The sequence below is a fragment of the Grus americana genome, chromosome 21, assembly GCF_028858705.1.
Source record: "Grus americana isolate bGruAme1 chromosome 21, bGruAme1.mat, whole genome shotgun sequence".
NCBI lineage: Eukaryota > Metazoa > Chordata > Aves > Gruiformes > Gruidae > Grus > Grus americana.
Genome location: NC_072872.1, coordinates 3,100,770 through 3,117,003, shown reverse-complemented (window position 1 = coordinate 3,117,003; position 16,234 = coordinate 3,100,770). Strand labels below are relative to the sequence as shown.

The following is a 16,234-nucleotide window of genomic DNA, read 5'->3' as shown; positions in this document are numbered from 1 at the left end:
CTAGAATATATTTGTATATCACTCCTCTATCATTTTTTACCAAACTCTTACCTGAAGTCAGTAAATACAACAACATTTAGGGCTTGCCATAGGAAGAAAGCAGACAACCCACTTACAGATCATTTCCTTGTTCTGTCTTTTGAAGTTGGAAATTAGTTTTGTTTTCTGAGGTTGGTTTGGTTCTGTAATTAATACAATCACAAGGCAACTGAATTATTCTGAACAAAGGAAGGGTCTACATAGTGAATCAGTATTGAAAGGCAGATGTTTCAGGCTATTAGTTAGAACACTGCAGCTCTAAAGCCATAACTAGTGCTAATTTATAGCCAATATTCCACGCTTCCCTGCCAGTATATAGGCTTTAACATCACCATGTTAAAATGAAGGTAAGCACTCAACAAAGTAACGCACTCAAAAATAATGGTCACCTATGAAAATACTAGTCCTTAATCTAGTTATGCTTCAGTTACCTTTTTAATGATATTTACAATACATCTGTCTCATCTGTCTGGTTAGTCTTCTATTTTTAAAACCAAATGCCATATTTATATGGAATCTTTTAGAGTTCAGTCCCATCAAGTGTACAGTTCATATTGTTAATAAGGTCATCTCTTTGCATTTGCCCAAGTGACAAAAATGACCTTAAGGGATTTATTCTGGTCATTTCCTCCTGTGACCCAAATTCACATTTGAAGCCAGATCTTCAAAGGATAAAGAGTAATACTTTAACCCACTGCAGATTGCAAACCTAATCTGCTCTTAAAAGAGCGACAGTTTCTCAATTTGAGAAAAACTGGTGGGCAAAAATAGACTAGAATTGTTTGTCAAACATGTTCACAGTCATTTCATTCCCTGTTAAATACCATGAAGACCAAACATTATTCCTACTGCAGTCTTTCAACGCTCGCCCTAATTAAAAAGCAACCCCTCCCTCCCCAACAAAAGCAAGCTACGCCTTGGAACATCAGTTAGCTGGACTGTATCACATTCAGATTTTAAACAAAGGTCACAAAGCTGGCTTTCCTGCTCAATCTCAATTCTTTTTTGCTCATTCTTCCAGCTAAGCGGAGTTTCTAAGGTGGTGTACAACACCTGTATCTTGTACTTTCCTTAGCTATTGGTGAGTAGCATGACCAAGAGAAAAAAAAAAAAAAGAGGCAAAGTCCAATTGCTTATATTCCAATGATGTCAGCTTGGAAGAATGAGCTCACATACTGACACAGTTGAAGCCTATCATGCTAGCACCAGTGTCTGGATGGACATTTTTTACTTATTCAGTTCTGAGATGATAAGATATTTTTATACAGCCAACTAAGGGATAGATCACATTTCGGATTCAAATAAAAGCTTTTAAATAGGCAAATGATGCTTTGGCTGGGAGCAGTAACCTTCAGAATTCAATTGACATCAATTTCTGCTTGAAGTAGCCTATACTATTTCATACCTGGGTGTGAACTTGCTAACCTTTAGAACTCACCACTGCTAACAGGAATTGGTGAAAAAGCAGCTCCAAGATCAAAACAATGCTGCTTTGAAGCAAACTTGACTCTACTGAACAACTCTGGCCCAAGCTGTTTCACTTATATGCTGCTCGCCTCCCCTGCAAACTTCACTTCCCATCAAACAGTAGAAGCCTGCTCTGAAGTGTTTACTCGTATATTTTTTGACAAACTCCCCCCCCCCAAAGGCACACTATGTGCTGCTAACCAATGTTACACAATTTCACATGGCTTCATGGCGCTCTGGGTGGGGTGTGAGAGCTGATGGGAACCGGAGAGACACATCATAATTCAGGCATTCTGCTTTGCAACAGAAGGTCTCCTGTTGCTCTCTCTGTCAGCTTAAAATCCAATAGTTTTTTCCTGCTCTTTACAATCATTGATAGATGGTTGGTCAGCATAAAAAAAAAAAAAAAGTCTTTTTCCTAGTCTGCTGGTTGGTTATTGCTGTTGCTGATTTGTGTTGCTGTACCATGCAGAGATAGAACCAAACTAGGATTCTGTTCTTGATACAGTCAAGATATGAAGATACAGAAAGCAAGACAAAATGGAGAAGATGACAGCAAGACGAGAGTAGGAATCTCATTAGGAAACCAAGAATTTTTATTACAAAGCATCAGCCATTATTAGATGATGTATTGGAGGTTCTTCCATAGCTGTTTTCTACAATTCTGACAAGGTTGTATTGCTCTGATGTTAACAGATAGGACATGAAATAAATGTTTCTGATGGCTTATGCATATTACAGGCTGCTTGGCACTCCATGTGCAGTCCATGGCAGATCTTACTCGTCAAGAAATTTAATTTCCTGATGTATATTTCTGGTTTCTTTTTGGAAAGAATATGGAAGCATTCAGCATTTCAGGATCACCTTCACCACAATGAATCACGACTTACCTCCCCAGGAAAACATTTCAGTTGCCACTAGAGGTCGGTAAAACAGATGACACCACAAACGATACTGTCGTTCTCCGGGGAATGGTCAGAACCGGAAGCTATCAAAACCCCTGCTCCTTTGTTTTGGGGGACATGGGCTGAACTTAGAAACGTGCCAGCTAGCAGCCCTGGAAACTGAAGTAATTTACTCACGTAGGAGGCAGACAGCACATGCTGAATCAGCAAAACGTCCTGCATAGAGTTGCTCCCGTGGGTTTGAAAGCCAGCACAGAGGAACCTCCGCTAGGGATGAAGGACTGTCTCGGGCTCAGCATCCCCATCAGGCTTCAGCTGTTCCATTGAGGCTGTCTACAGGGGTGATAGTTACAGCAAGCTCTAGTATTGTTATGCACACACCTTCTCCCTATCCGCATATATAGGTGATTGCACACAGTTCTTCCCACAGCCAAAAGACAAGACCATTTTTGGTCACCTCTAAGTATGCCAGGCTAAATTTTAGCTGTCAGTGCACAATGGTTCACTCTCTACTATATATCTGAGTTAGGCAAGCAGTATGCTCTTCTTTATGAGCTTCCAGAACCATCCCTTCAAGGTACTTTCCCAATGCATTTTTACGCTGCTCTAAAAAATGAGCCATTAATATTCACATCTGAGTAAGAATCACAGCAGGACTGAAGCTGCCTCAGAAAGACGCTGGCTGACTGAGGATGAAATGCTAGGTTTGGACAGTTGCTTCAGGTGATCTTTATTTTAATATTCTGTGGATTAGACGTTTTTTAAACCAATACACACGCTTCTAAAAAGTCAAACTCTATCTCAATTGCATCATGCAGATTTGCTTTCTTGCACATTTTTTTGGATCCTCACACATACCAAGATCCAGCATTTCATCAAGGAGACATATCTGCAGGCAACGTGACAGCTGCTTCCTGGCTCTCTGAGCTTGCAACATTTTATTTGGGTCATGCATAGTATCTTTCCTTCCTGTTGAAGCAGGTAAAATGTCTGCTCGTTTCTGACAGTGAGAGATACCACCACTAAAGTAAACCCATTTTAGAAGGAAAATTGTAAATGAGGACAAACTTGCTACTGCACATTCACAATCACCTACAGGCAGTGCTGCCTGAGCTAATGATGTACTGCACAGGGAGCTAAATTCAGCTCTTAGACTTGGCACCACTGTAACTTCACTAATCTTAATGGCGGTTACTGCAGTCTGAGAAGGAAGTGCATTCTCACTTGATCCCACCCGCAGAAACATCCTCGCACAGGAATACTTCCCATGTCCACAAAGCTGGAGACGGGATTACCTCCACGTTACTTCATTTATGGAGGTAAAACTGCAATAATAATGCAGCCTTCGGGCAACTTTCTGTGCACGGTGAAATTTGCTTTCAAAGTTTTGCAGGGAATCATTATGGTGATCACTAGTTCTGGCAATATTCCAACAAGGGAATGTTTTGCTCTGAAGATTACATAAAATAAGAACAATCCCAGTAAGAACTAAATCCAAGTTCTGTCTCATTTACTAGCAATTAGAATTATGCAAAATCAATATTAATAGTAGGTAACTGCTGATGCTTACAATGAATAAATATTACTAGCTGGATGAGTTCAATACTTATGAAATATACATTACTTAGTAGGGGAAAATATCATTAAAGTTTCTTATCTGGAAAAAAACATACTTTGCAAAATCACTTTGATGTGATGAAGTATCCAGAATGGCAGCTTCATAAATAAAGCTTTACTAAGCCTTGCTCTTCAGCTTGCACTGGATTATGTGGGTGTCAGCTTGGTCTGTTCCTTGCTGTTCTGAGGGGTGCTAAGTTCCAAAGATAACCAGGGCTTTATGTTGGGTTGAACAAAAAGCTACAAACTATAAACAAATCTAGATCTTCCTTCTGAGGCACCACAGTAGGATGAACCTGCAAGTAAGAGCAGAACCCAGTCAAAATAGTTGAGTTTGAGATGTGACCTCTGTAAAATTACTCAGCCTCACCGGATAATAAACAAAACCATAAATTTGTTACCAAAGGAAGGGTAGACATTTGCTGAAACATTCACTGATGTCTTGCTGAAAAGTTTGGTAGGACAAATCATTTTGCTAACTGGTTGCAAGTTTTGAGTCCATAATAAAACTTGCAGACAAAAAAGTGTGACCCAGTTTCTTGTTCCGTGACTGAACAATTTGCACAGCTCTAAATATAAAACCATTGATAGCATATCCGTATTTGTTGCAAAGGAAGAGTATTTCATGGACTGCACCGGGCAACAAGTTGTATATTTCCAAACTATACTGCAAAACCCCGCTTATAAATGATGACAGAATCAGGCATGGGTTTTCTCTTTTTTTCATACCCACATACAAATAAACATGAAAGTCCAAGTTGAAATTATAAATATATTTGTGTTATTTATAATCATGGCACTACACAGTGAAAATCATGTCATTGCATTTTTCTTGAAAGAATCAGAATAGAATAAGACAGTATTGATACAGAATATCCTCTCACTGTCCTACTTAATTCGATGTGTTTTCAGAAATAATAATCTTAACAATGGTAGCATTAAGTCGCATTGAATAAGCTGTAGAGCTAACAGAAATAAGCACTCTTGTCCTGGCTTTGACCTCAATTTGGTGCAAACTCCATTGCAAACTCTGTTAGCCAAAGGAGTAACTCTACTGATGTCAGTGAAGTCAGACTGATGTGAGATCAGATCAGACCTACTGTGTAACATCTGTTTCAGCCTAACATATATAACCATTATACATAGCCCAAATATAGTCCCCCCCGTTGCATATCTCAAAGCACTTGAAAAAGATAAATAGTTATTATGATCTTCATTTTATACGTAGTGAAACTGAGGCATAGACAGACAGGGATTTGCTGAAGGTCTTCTACCTGATCACTGTTAGCAGGGGACAACACCCGGGAGACCCGAGTCCTACTCTTGTACCCTGTCTGTTGGACCACACTACCCCTTCACGCACACACTGTAATTCATTCCTGTCTGCCTGGACAATTAGCACAACAGATACAAGAGATTTGGAACTAACTGTCCATAAAAGACCATTCATATTAACTGAGCAAGGCAATATTTTAACCGAAGAGTGTTTTTAAAGGAATAATAGCATTTACGGTTGTTAAATAGATGGTACTTTTTAGCAGATCTAATTCTTTTATAATAGCATACAGTCCTTAGTTTGCTTATTACTATGTTATTCATCACTTTAAGCCCTCACAGCTACTCTCGATAATACTTTAAATACACAGAGCTTTAAAAAAATATTTCCATTACAAATATTTAAAAAATATACTTATCCTAAAAAGCTGTCCAGCACTATTCCAAAAATCTCTTGTAATAAATGTCTTTAACAAAAATATCTACCATCATACAGAAGAGCTCCAGTTCCGACAAACCTGTAATACAGTCAGAAACATCTTGGGCCAGATTCCACTCTTGTTTATACAGTTGCCAATTTGGATTGTGGTGTTCACTTCAATTGCGTTACTCTAGCATCATTGGGAGCAGAATATAGCCCTTAGTATTTAAAAATACCAAATGGGCTGGATACTGCAACAGTTACTTGTGCCTAGCATTACAGGGAAGGGAAATCCTTTACTTCATTGCATCTAAAAATGCAAAAAAATGTTATATTTAGTACTTGTGTCATGACCAGAGAGGTGCCAGGCAGCTGCAGTGGATGACTCAGATCTAGAATTATATTTGCTTATAGAAAAAAATTTTTTGGCTGAATGATGCCTGCAACTGCTGTCATTAAATGGAGGATGAATGTTTATAGAGCACATTTGTAGAGAGAGAATGCCAATCTTCCTATACTGCTTTCTACAATTCTGTGAAGCATTTTAATTGCATTTTGTAACTTAGAAAGTTGCGTGAGCTTAATAGAGTCTCCCACTACTATAGATCCTATAGATCTAGGAAGGACACTGTTTTAATTTGCTTCCGTATTTTCCAGCTGAAATGCCTCCATCTAGCCAGTCCTTTTTGAAGTGCATTTAGAACAAGCTATTAAGCACTTAAGCACATCTGCATCTCATCAGAAGGACAATCTGGAAGCTGAGAGTTAGTCTTTTAAAATGAACTTTTTTTTTGTCTTCCCCCCTTTTCCCTCCAATCTTCAAATTTAAATGCAGTGTTTGATTAAGGATCGTAGAAATTAACCCGGTCTCATTGCATCAGGTTACATATGTAAGCAAAGCTGACAGTCTCAGATGCAAACTGCAATCCCTACCTGTAACCATCATGAGATTAGAATGGATCCTTACACATTGTGATTTAATTTAATTCATGTTTAAAGCATTTACTCTACTAGTTTTTTTTCCCAGACTTTGGCTGATGATCTAATAACTCATAAACCAAGGAAGCGTAAGTATATAGACTAAGTTCAGTCCTCACTGTCGTCTTCATCATCATCGTCATCTTTACTGGGAGCACATCTTTGGAAGCAGTGTACTAGAGTTGCTAAGAAGAAGCTTGATAGAATAGCAGCAATGGAGACTGCGACTCCAGAGAAGATGATGATAAAAAGGTCCGTCAATGACAAACTAAATTTGCATTCACTAAAGCTGACCTCAGATAATTCATTCAGAAAGATTCTTCTATTTTCTACAGGCAGAGAACACTGGATTTCATGGAGACCTGCAAAGAAGAGGAAAGGGAAACACATCAGTGGAACATTGATGAATCCTTCTGTTGCTCCTGTCAGAGTTTGAATGGCTGAAGAAAAGTTTTAAGGTTAATGCTAGGTTTATGAATTTGTACAAAATTCAGGAAAAAACAGAACAACATCTGTCACTATCCAAAAGCCTCCTTGAATGGCTCCTGCAAATTAAGTTATTTTACCTTTGGTCTTCCAGGAGGTCAGGTATGACTTGGGACCATGATTTTGAGGATTTAAAAAAGTGAATGTTGAACCATGGATGCATCTAAATCTGGAGACCTGGAAACACTTCCCAGCTACTCCATCTGAACACAAATTCTGACTACAAAACAGGGTAACAGGGATACTGAAGTTCCTTCCACACCTTGGTGCTTTCTACACTACTTTTATCTATGTAGTTCCAAAACTAAAGTTGTCCTTTTCTTCTGGTCAAAACAACAGCTTAGGGGTAATAGATGCTGCTTTGTCTGTGACCGGCTTTCACCTTTTCTCTCTGACTGTCATATGGACATGCAGACTAGCAGATATTATTCTTCCATGCATTACTGAAGAATGCCTAAAGCTTGGTTCTTCACAGTGAAAGAAAAAATACCCCAAATTTAAAAACTGGTGAGAATATAGTTTGATACTGGATGGTAAAAGCATACAGTTCACTGCATATGCCCGCCTCCCTCCTCATTCACAACGGGAAAATCAGGAGAGTAAATTAACAGGGCTAGAATGGGACAAGCAATGAAGTGAATGAAGTCTGTAAGGCTGTTGGCAAGATAGATTTTATCTTGCTATTAAGGATATGACTGTAAAGGAGAAATACAAGAATTGCGTATTAATGACATGAGTGCTGCTGCTGGTTTGCTGATACACTTTTACTCTTTGTCTGCTCATGATCACAGAACGGACTCCCAGTTTTTGACTCTGCACTGCTGTGTGCACAGAGTGTATAGGGCGTTTCCATCACACAGCTCTACTATATAACCATTATGTCACTTTAATAAGTGACACTCTTAATAAGAATGCGTGACGATAAGATTTCCCCTGCTTTTGTGAATCCCATTTTTCTTGTGGCTGAATAGCTACGGCATGTGATGTTTTACCATTAAACCCTGGTTCCTAGGGTTAGTGGTGCAAACCTGCCTGGTTATCTGGATCCAGCCCAGCTGTTATGTTGATTTGAGAGGGAGTTTTAGCTAGGTCTACTATGGATCCAGTTATCACCCTGACTTGACCTTGCAATGATGATTGTACTTAATTTTGATGCCTAAAAGCCAAAATGTATCTGTTGTATTTGCCTAAAGTTCTCTTGCCTTCCCTCTTTCTCACGCTCCTCTCACTGACAACAAAGCTGCCAGCAGAATAGGACAACAGTCAGCATGCCCAAGGCTGAATGTTTTCTTCTAGGCAGACTGCCACCTGAATACACACTACATTTTTTTTCTCTGAGCCTGGACTGCACTGGCAATGTATACCAGATGGTGAGGCAACTTGCTTCGCAGATCTTTGAAACCTCCTGTCTATGGAATTGGCCCAGAAGGTAAAGGAGTCGCATGGTTTCAAACATCCTCTAAGACTTTTGGAAATCTGGAACCTGCGGTATTCGCATATATCACATCTTGTATACAAGCTGACGTACTGGAGCACTTGAGTGTGCCTGTGACTGCACGGATGGCTAGAGGAAGTATGTACTATTGCGCTCTCTAGCTTGTGATAGAGCTCTTTGTACAAACCTTTCTTCTGAACGAAGTGAGAGTTGTTCACAGAGTCTGTATTTTCTTTTCATCAAGACTTGGGAATAGCAACTCTTAGGGTTAATGGGAGTGCCAAGCAAAAGGGGACACAAATGGATATCCTTCCCTATTCAAAACCACGAGAAATAAGGGAGTGAAAAGCCAAAGGCTGGAATGCCAAGACCTGTGTCTTTTTAATCAGATTTTTAAAAGTGAACAGTTTTAAAATAAATCAACACAATGTTGACAGTAATCAAAGCAATTACTGCTGTTGTGTAGAAACAGCAAGAAAATGAATGTAACATTGCAAATTCATTTGAAGAGGAAGTTTCTTGCTAACAGGAAATGATCATTGCAACATTTTGGCAGAAAAGCCTGGTCCGAGTGAATATGGCACCTAAACAAATCCCATTTCACTTGTAACAAGCACAAGAAAAAACAAATTTCTCTACAACTGTGTTTCTGTAACACAAACCACTATAACAGCTGTTGAGACCTCGTGAGAGCTGCTGTTTTCATAGCAGCTGAGCCATGCTCACAGTACATCTAAAGAAAGAGTGCACAGGTGACAAACAACTCGACTTTTTCTATTTCTGACCAACTGCAAAAGAAATTCTTTGGTGTCCTCACCTGCCAGCTTTTAAAATGACCTTTGTGCTGGAGTGGCCTTGATGAGCTGGAGTATCAGATCTAAGCTTCCATAAGGAAGGAAATAGAAAACGAATATATCAAAAAGAAAAAGACAGAGAAAAAAAAAAGACTCCAAAAGAAAACTATTGTTCTAAGCAGTTCTACATACTGCAGCCCTTGCCTCTAGAAATAACCTAGTATGGTAGTATTTGCCCAGGATCCTAGAGATGGAAAAGAGCCCACTTATTACCATTACCAACAGCAGCTTTGCCATGGATCAAAACTGAGCCTGTAGACTGTGAGCTCTATTCCTATTTCCCAGATGCCTTCTCCTAACATCACAGCACACAGAATACAAACTAAAAAGAATCTGCAACATACCAAGTCACTCAGAGGGTATTTCTTGTTATGGGAATCAGTGTACTGTAATGATTTTGAGTCTGATTATACAATAACAAGAAATAAAAAAGCTCCTCTCCATGTAGCCATGGGTACTGGAATCTAGGTCATGTTCTCAAACCAAATAGATGAGATGGGAATTTTCTACTTGCTTTATTCTGTGACACTCCAATGTGCTAGCTTAGCCTCAAGTTTTTCCAGTCATTGAGAATAATAGATGCCAATAGGCAACATATAGCATCATCACCCAGGGGCCAGTACAGAGGCCTTGCTAACTCCCAGCTATAGTTTCAGCCACCCTGCGTATGCACCATCTTTTCAACAAGACAGTAATGAACTGACCTCTCCCATCCGCACACAAGGCAGTCTGCTAAAGTTCTGCTGGAAGCGACCTAGGAGGACTGCAGAGCTTGGTGGACGCACATGCCAATGACTGAGGGAGAGAGGAACATTTATTACCCCATCCTGTTCAGTGAATGCTTTTTCTTTGCTGTGCTGTGATACTGTTGCAAAACTCAACACAGTTAACAGAAGCTTTTATTTTGACTCTAAAGAAAATTTGGAACAGACTGTTCATTTGTAACAGTAGTAAGCTAGTAGCTCTATCTCCAGCGGTACAAGGAATTTCTCATCCAAAAGCTAATGCAGTGGTTATTGCACCAGAGCTTCTGTTTACCTGGAAACATCATAATCTGAAGGTCACATGCATGTCTGCTTAAGATGACATATGAACAATATAATTTCATCTGCTTCCTTCCATAGCAGTATGTTACTTTCTCTACATTATTTAAAAGTAGGTGGTTGTTATGACATGCGAATCCAGTGTGTGTGGAGAACTGATGTTCTGTACTCCGCCTGTCCTATTACATTCATGCCTAGTAATAGATGCACTTTTGTTCTTTGCTTGGGCACGAAGTAATCCCATGTCATCATATGCCCTCTGCGTGAACAATGAACAAAAGAATGGCCTCTATACAGTGATTGGTATTAATTATAAGGTGTGGGTTTTTCCCCTGGGTGATGCTGTTGCATATAGACTGGCTCAATCAAATTACCTGTCCCCACACAAGACTTCCAGAAGACAGACGAGTGCCATTTAACTTTAGTGCTCTACTTTCACACACTTCAACCATATTATTTTTTTATAGTTTGTTTGGGGTTTTGTGGGGTTTTTTTATTCTGTGGAATCTGCTCAATTTATTCTTTTAAAAAATCAGCCAGGCTTCTTGTAAAGGATATCTCAAAAAAGTTTGATATTTAGTGCTTGGCTGCAGCAACAAAACCTTTGATGATAGTTATATATATCTCATCGCTCCCACAACACGTTCAAAGAGTTGCTGCTTCATACCAAACAAATCTGTAAATGAAATAACAAGTGTGAGTGTGTTATAAATATATAGCTTGTTATTTTGGTCAGGGCCATGCCATTATCTGTAATAACTCCAGCTGTCCCAAGGACAATGTCACACACACTCTGTTTCTGCTACATCATCTGAAGAAGCAGATGTAGTATACTGGCAAACTGTAATGTATTGTTTGCTTTTAAAAAGGGAATGCTTTGAAGTCCCAGGTGCTACATTCTATACAGGCTTATCTCTTAACGCTGGAAAAAATAAAATAAGATCAGAATATGGGTCTGTACCCTGAAGAATAGATCATCTAAGTAACATGTGAAGTGTGAAAATGCTAGAATTCTAGAACCATAATGTTAAAAGGAGAGGCACGTTTTTAAAAAGAAAAAAAACCCAACAACATGTGTTTATAAAGAAGCGATGTGAGATGGTTCCAGGTAGTTTATTTCAATTAAATTCCCTAATAGGTTTCAGAACAATAGGACTCTGAGATGCCTTACCGTTAGAGGATTATAACTCCACTGAAGTCTAGCACTTAAGCCTTGACAATAAATTGTAGGCAATTAAGCTGCAGCTAGATCCCAATAAACACTGCATTTGTTTCTGTAAGGGGGTATACACAGGCCTACTTGTCCTGCAGAGTCAGAGGCTGAAATACTTCCCCTGCAAAAATGAATCTCTTAGAAAATGGATGCAGCCTGAAATCAGCCTTGATACAAACAGTAATTTCTTTGTAAATTAATGAAAACAGATAGACAACACCGTAATACCCCAAGTTACAACTGTACTGATCTTCCCACCTCAAAACCCCAGATACCAAGATCCATTAGCATCCTGCTGGTACTTTGTAGCCATGATTCAACCATGTTTCTCATAGGTACTGCCTGACCAGGAAGCTTCATGCAGTACCTTGGCTGGACCATCGAGGGCGTTGAAATTGCTTGGTCTTGGATCTGACATGAGTTTTCCCTAGTTATCTCGACTGATGGCATATTGTAGTTTTGTTTTATGTTCCTCCAGCTAAAGACAAGCAGCAAGAGGTATCACTTACTCCAGGTCTACTTCACTCTGTTTTGAAGGACTCCTTGTGTATTTCTATCTTTGCTTATTGCTAATACCTATGCTAACTATATCTTTTATTGGAGAACTGCTGAAATTCATTATTACTTCAATACTATGGTCTGTCTGTTAACCCTCAGAGTAAGATTTCTCAGCTATAATTTTGGATGCTGAGTTAAAAAAAAAAAAAAAAAAGAGGCCTCAATTCTGTTGGGTCTTTGTAGAGTTCACAAAAAACAGGTATCAAGAGAAATAGTTTCCTAACATTCAGCAATGTACAACAGTATGAGGTGTCCACTCATACATACACTGGTATATATAGGAAATACATCCAGAAAAATATCTGAAGCCATAAACATTTAAGCGAGCTTCATGCACACATGTTCATTACTATCTACACAATAAATGTAAGAGCACTATGTTATTTCAATTTTTTAAAAAAAGTAAAATTGGTATTTCCCCTTTTGGGTGGAATTTAGCTGTTCTCTCATGTTGCTGAATGTAGTTGACAGACTTGAAATGTTTAAATGTGGCATTTTATTTCTTGTATGGTATTTTGCCTCCAGCTATAGTTCTCTTTAGTCTACTTAAACACTGTCACTAATGCATTAGATGTATTAATAAGCAGTGAGAGGCATTGCCTCTGAAGAGATATGAAATTTCATCAGAAACACCCTCAAGCTATCAGAACATTAAGGCTTAAAAAACCCCTGAAGCCTAGATTTAGGTGCCTAAATAAAACTTTTCATGGCCAAGTGCCCTAGGGTCTCACAGATCAAGATTAGAGGGTACTTAACAGTTCATCTCAATGCCTAAATATAAAGTTTAACATTAGGTGTTCACATCTGCAAATGCTGTCCTCACACCTTCAAATCCGTGAAAGATGGAAGTGCTCCAAAAAACCTTAAGATGGAAGAAACAGAGTGAAAAGCCAGTGGCAGTCAGATCATTTTACTGAAAATGAGTAGAATATCAAATTATATATTTATAACTGTGGAGATATAGAAACAGATTTGATGCACTTGTTAGGGAATCTAATTTCTGTTAGGAGTTTCTGCTTGAACAGAATAAAAGCTGCTGAATGTGTGAGATGTCTTAAGGCTTTTAATTCCTTTCCAAAAACCGGGTATTATGTTCTGTACTAGTGATGTGCTAGCACGTGCTAGTATTTGGGGAAGAACTGAATGGCCATAATGGACAGAACAGCCTGTCCTTTTTAGTTGAAGCTTGCTGCGGTTCTATATTAGTATACGAAGTTAAGGCAGCCTTCTCTACACAGCAGATGAATAAATAGGTACTGATAAAGAATGGTAAGTCAAGAGGACTTACAAAATGCTCCATTTTTTCACTGGCTTTTGGTTAGGTTAGAAGGTCAAATGAAACCTGTACTCTCACATAATTATGATGCTTTGTTTTGAAGACAATGCTTAACATTTTCAGTGAGCCCAGGGTTACTATAGAGGTCTGGACAACTGAAGTAAGATGTTATTTTATTTACAAAATAAGGTTAGTAATAGATCTTAGATTGGAGTGGAATTATAGAAAGAGCCCAAGAAGCAAGAGATTATCACCTCATAGCACAGTCCTTCTAAACAGGCTTACAAAAATCTTTCCATTCTCCTCACTGTACTGATTCACTTCTGTATCTGATAACTGCTTCCGTTTAGTACTGAATTCAGTCCAAGTTTCCTGTTCCAGTAGGCTACTTACAGTCTCATTGTCACCTGCTCTTGCTTTTTCCTGCCTCCTCTCACTGCCATTCTTCTCTCCTATTCTTTTGCATAGACAGTCTTTACCTGGAAATATGCCACTTCACCAGATTTTACCTATCCACCCATATTGAGGAGGTACTAGCTATGGAAGTCTCAAAAGTAGCTAAACAGCATCTGTATCAGTACCGGCACTAAAAATCCCTTTGTAGGCTTGTGCACACAACTTTCCAAATTGGAGAACCATTTGACCAAATGAAGACGAAAACATGGTCCTAGCTATGGCCTTTGTGTTGTGACGTGGGATTTGCTGCCACTAATGAACTTTCTTCCAGTAAAGTTCAGCGATTACCTTAGTTTAGGTTCCAGTTCTGCAAGTGGACCCAGTTCTGCCTACTTCAGGCTTCTTTTACCAGTTCTGCTTCTAGAGGTGTGAACGTAAACATTAGCATTGAGGAGGATGGTGCACTGACATTGTGCCAGCTAATCCCGTCTGTAACAGGGAAGTCTAACACTGAGCACCGATCTGCACTTAAACTTGTGCTACTTCAATTTTAAATATTCGGGACATCTATTTCCTTTATTTGTCACACAGGCAGCACAAATCTATTTGGAATTCTGTCGCTGGGCAATTTTGAATGAATTTTTCAAGTCTTTCTGGACATATCAGTATACACAGGCTACACATAAAAATGCTCAGTCTAAACCATCTCATCAAATTGCAAAAAATCTTTCTAATACTGTTTTAATAGAGGGCAGCAAAATTTTTATTCTTGCAATGGATAGTGGGGAGTTTAAATAGAGTATGCGTTAAACACAAAAGGTTGAAAAAACATCGATGCATCTAGCACGAAAAGCATAGACACCGACTATTTCTTGCAATCCCAGAAACCCTACACAACTTCCTGAAAAGTTTTTTTCCAAAGGCACTGAGAAGAAAACAAGTAGAGCAAAATGAGGGCAAGATGACAGAAAGGAGACACTACAGTCACACTCCAAGGAATACTTAAACTCTAATTAAAAGTAATGTTAAAAATGCATTAGTCATTAGCAAACAAGGTCACAGGCACAGCTGCCCAAAGCATGTTTACAGAAAGTAAAAATCAGCAACAGAGATCTCTGCAAAGCATTTCATGTGGCCATTGCAGACTATTTGTATTTCTTTTTTGTTACATGCATTTTATCTGAATCCAATCCCTTTGTTGAGATGGGGTCCTCAGAGGGGTTCAAGAAACGTCTTTTGCAGTGCTATACACTAATTTTAAACAGCACCTTTCACCACAAATTTATTTCATCAAAGCCACTTGTATTTAAACACTGAAATGGGAGCGTTCATAAACCTCCATTCTGTAGGTCATGTGCAGAAGCAACAACCTTTTGCTGGATGAGCCCAGAGTTTCAAACAATATTACTAAAAAAAAAAGTAGGTGAAGAGATGAGGCAAGAAAGGAAAAGTGCATTTTTAGCCAAGATAAAATGTGATACAGAACAAGCTCTGAAAGCAGAAGAAAGCCCTTCCAAATATGAGAAATTACCAAATGTATTTTTGTAAGTTTTCAAGCTCTCATTGAAGCAGAAAATGCAAGAAATCTCAAAAGTGACTCTTGATCTCAAAAAACCAAATGTCTAACTTCCTTAGACTCCACTGAACTCAAAGTTTTGAAACATCATGCCCCAAAATGACTTAACCTATAACCACCCTTCCCTTTATTCAGTACCCCTTGTTTTCATTAATATTCTTCTTAATTTCTTCTGTCAGAGTCCAAACAAACTCTCTTCTTCCTCCTCTGCTTTCTTCAATTCTCACTTTTGAGAACTTCAGCCTTGTCAATCACTTTTTGTAAAATTCAGGAAGATGGATCAAATACAGGCAAGCAGAGGATAGAACATAATAGCATACACAGATACATGATTTCCTTGAATCCTTTGACTAATATGTTTAAGACCAATTTAGACCTTTGTTCTTTTAAGATGCTTTTTGTTCTGAGAGTTTGCATGCCCTCCATGGAGTACAACCTTCCATGAAAGCTTTTACACCTATCTTTGAAGGGACAGATCTTAGAATAATTTTTCTATTTCCAAAAAATTATCCAATATTCCTAATCTCTATGCTCCTTCTAAAGCGAAGCCTTTAATACGAATCAGTGGCCACCATGCTGCCGTTCAGGCCTAACAAATGCCTATAAAGTGAAGCATACTTCTACAGAAAAATCTTTATAAGTTTTATAAATTAACCAGTTTGACCCATAGTGAACATTGTCTTCTCTAGGAAAGA

At 38.7% G+C, this 16,234-nt stretch overlaps 1 protein-coding gene across 2 annotated transcripts in view; it reads right to left on the bottom strand.

Moving 5' to 3' along the window:
• Positions 1–4,830: 4,830 nt before the first annotated feature.
• The window catches only part of LRRC38 (leucine rich repeat containing 38), a 64,498-nt gene continuing 53,094 nt past the window's right edge, over positions 4,831–16,234 (bottom strand). The window contains exon 2 of one of the 2 annotated variants that reach the window (XM_054849733.1): positions 4,831–7,064. In XM_054849733.1, the coding sequence (XP_054705708.1) occupies positions 6,811–7,064 (254 nt within the window). In that variant the 3' untranslated portion in view covers positions 4,831–6,810. The remainder of the gene's footprint in view (positions 7,065–16,234) is intronic. The other variant, XR_008580107.1, reaches the window with a different exon arrangement.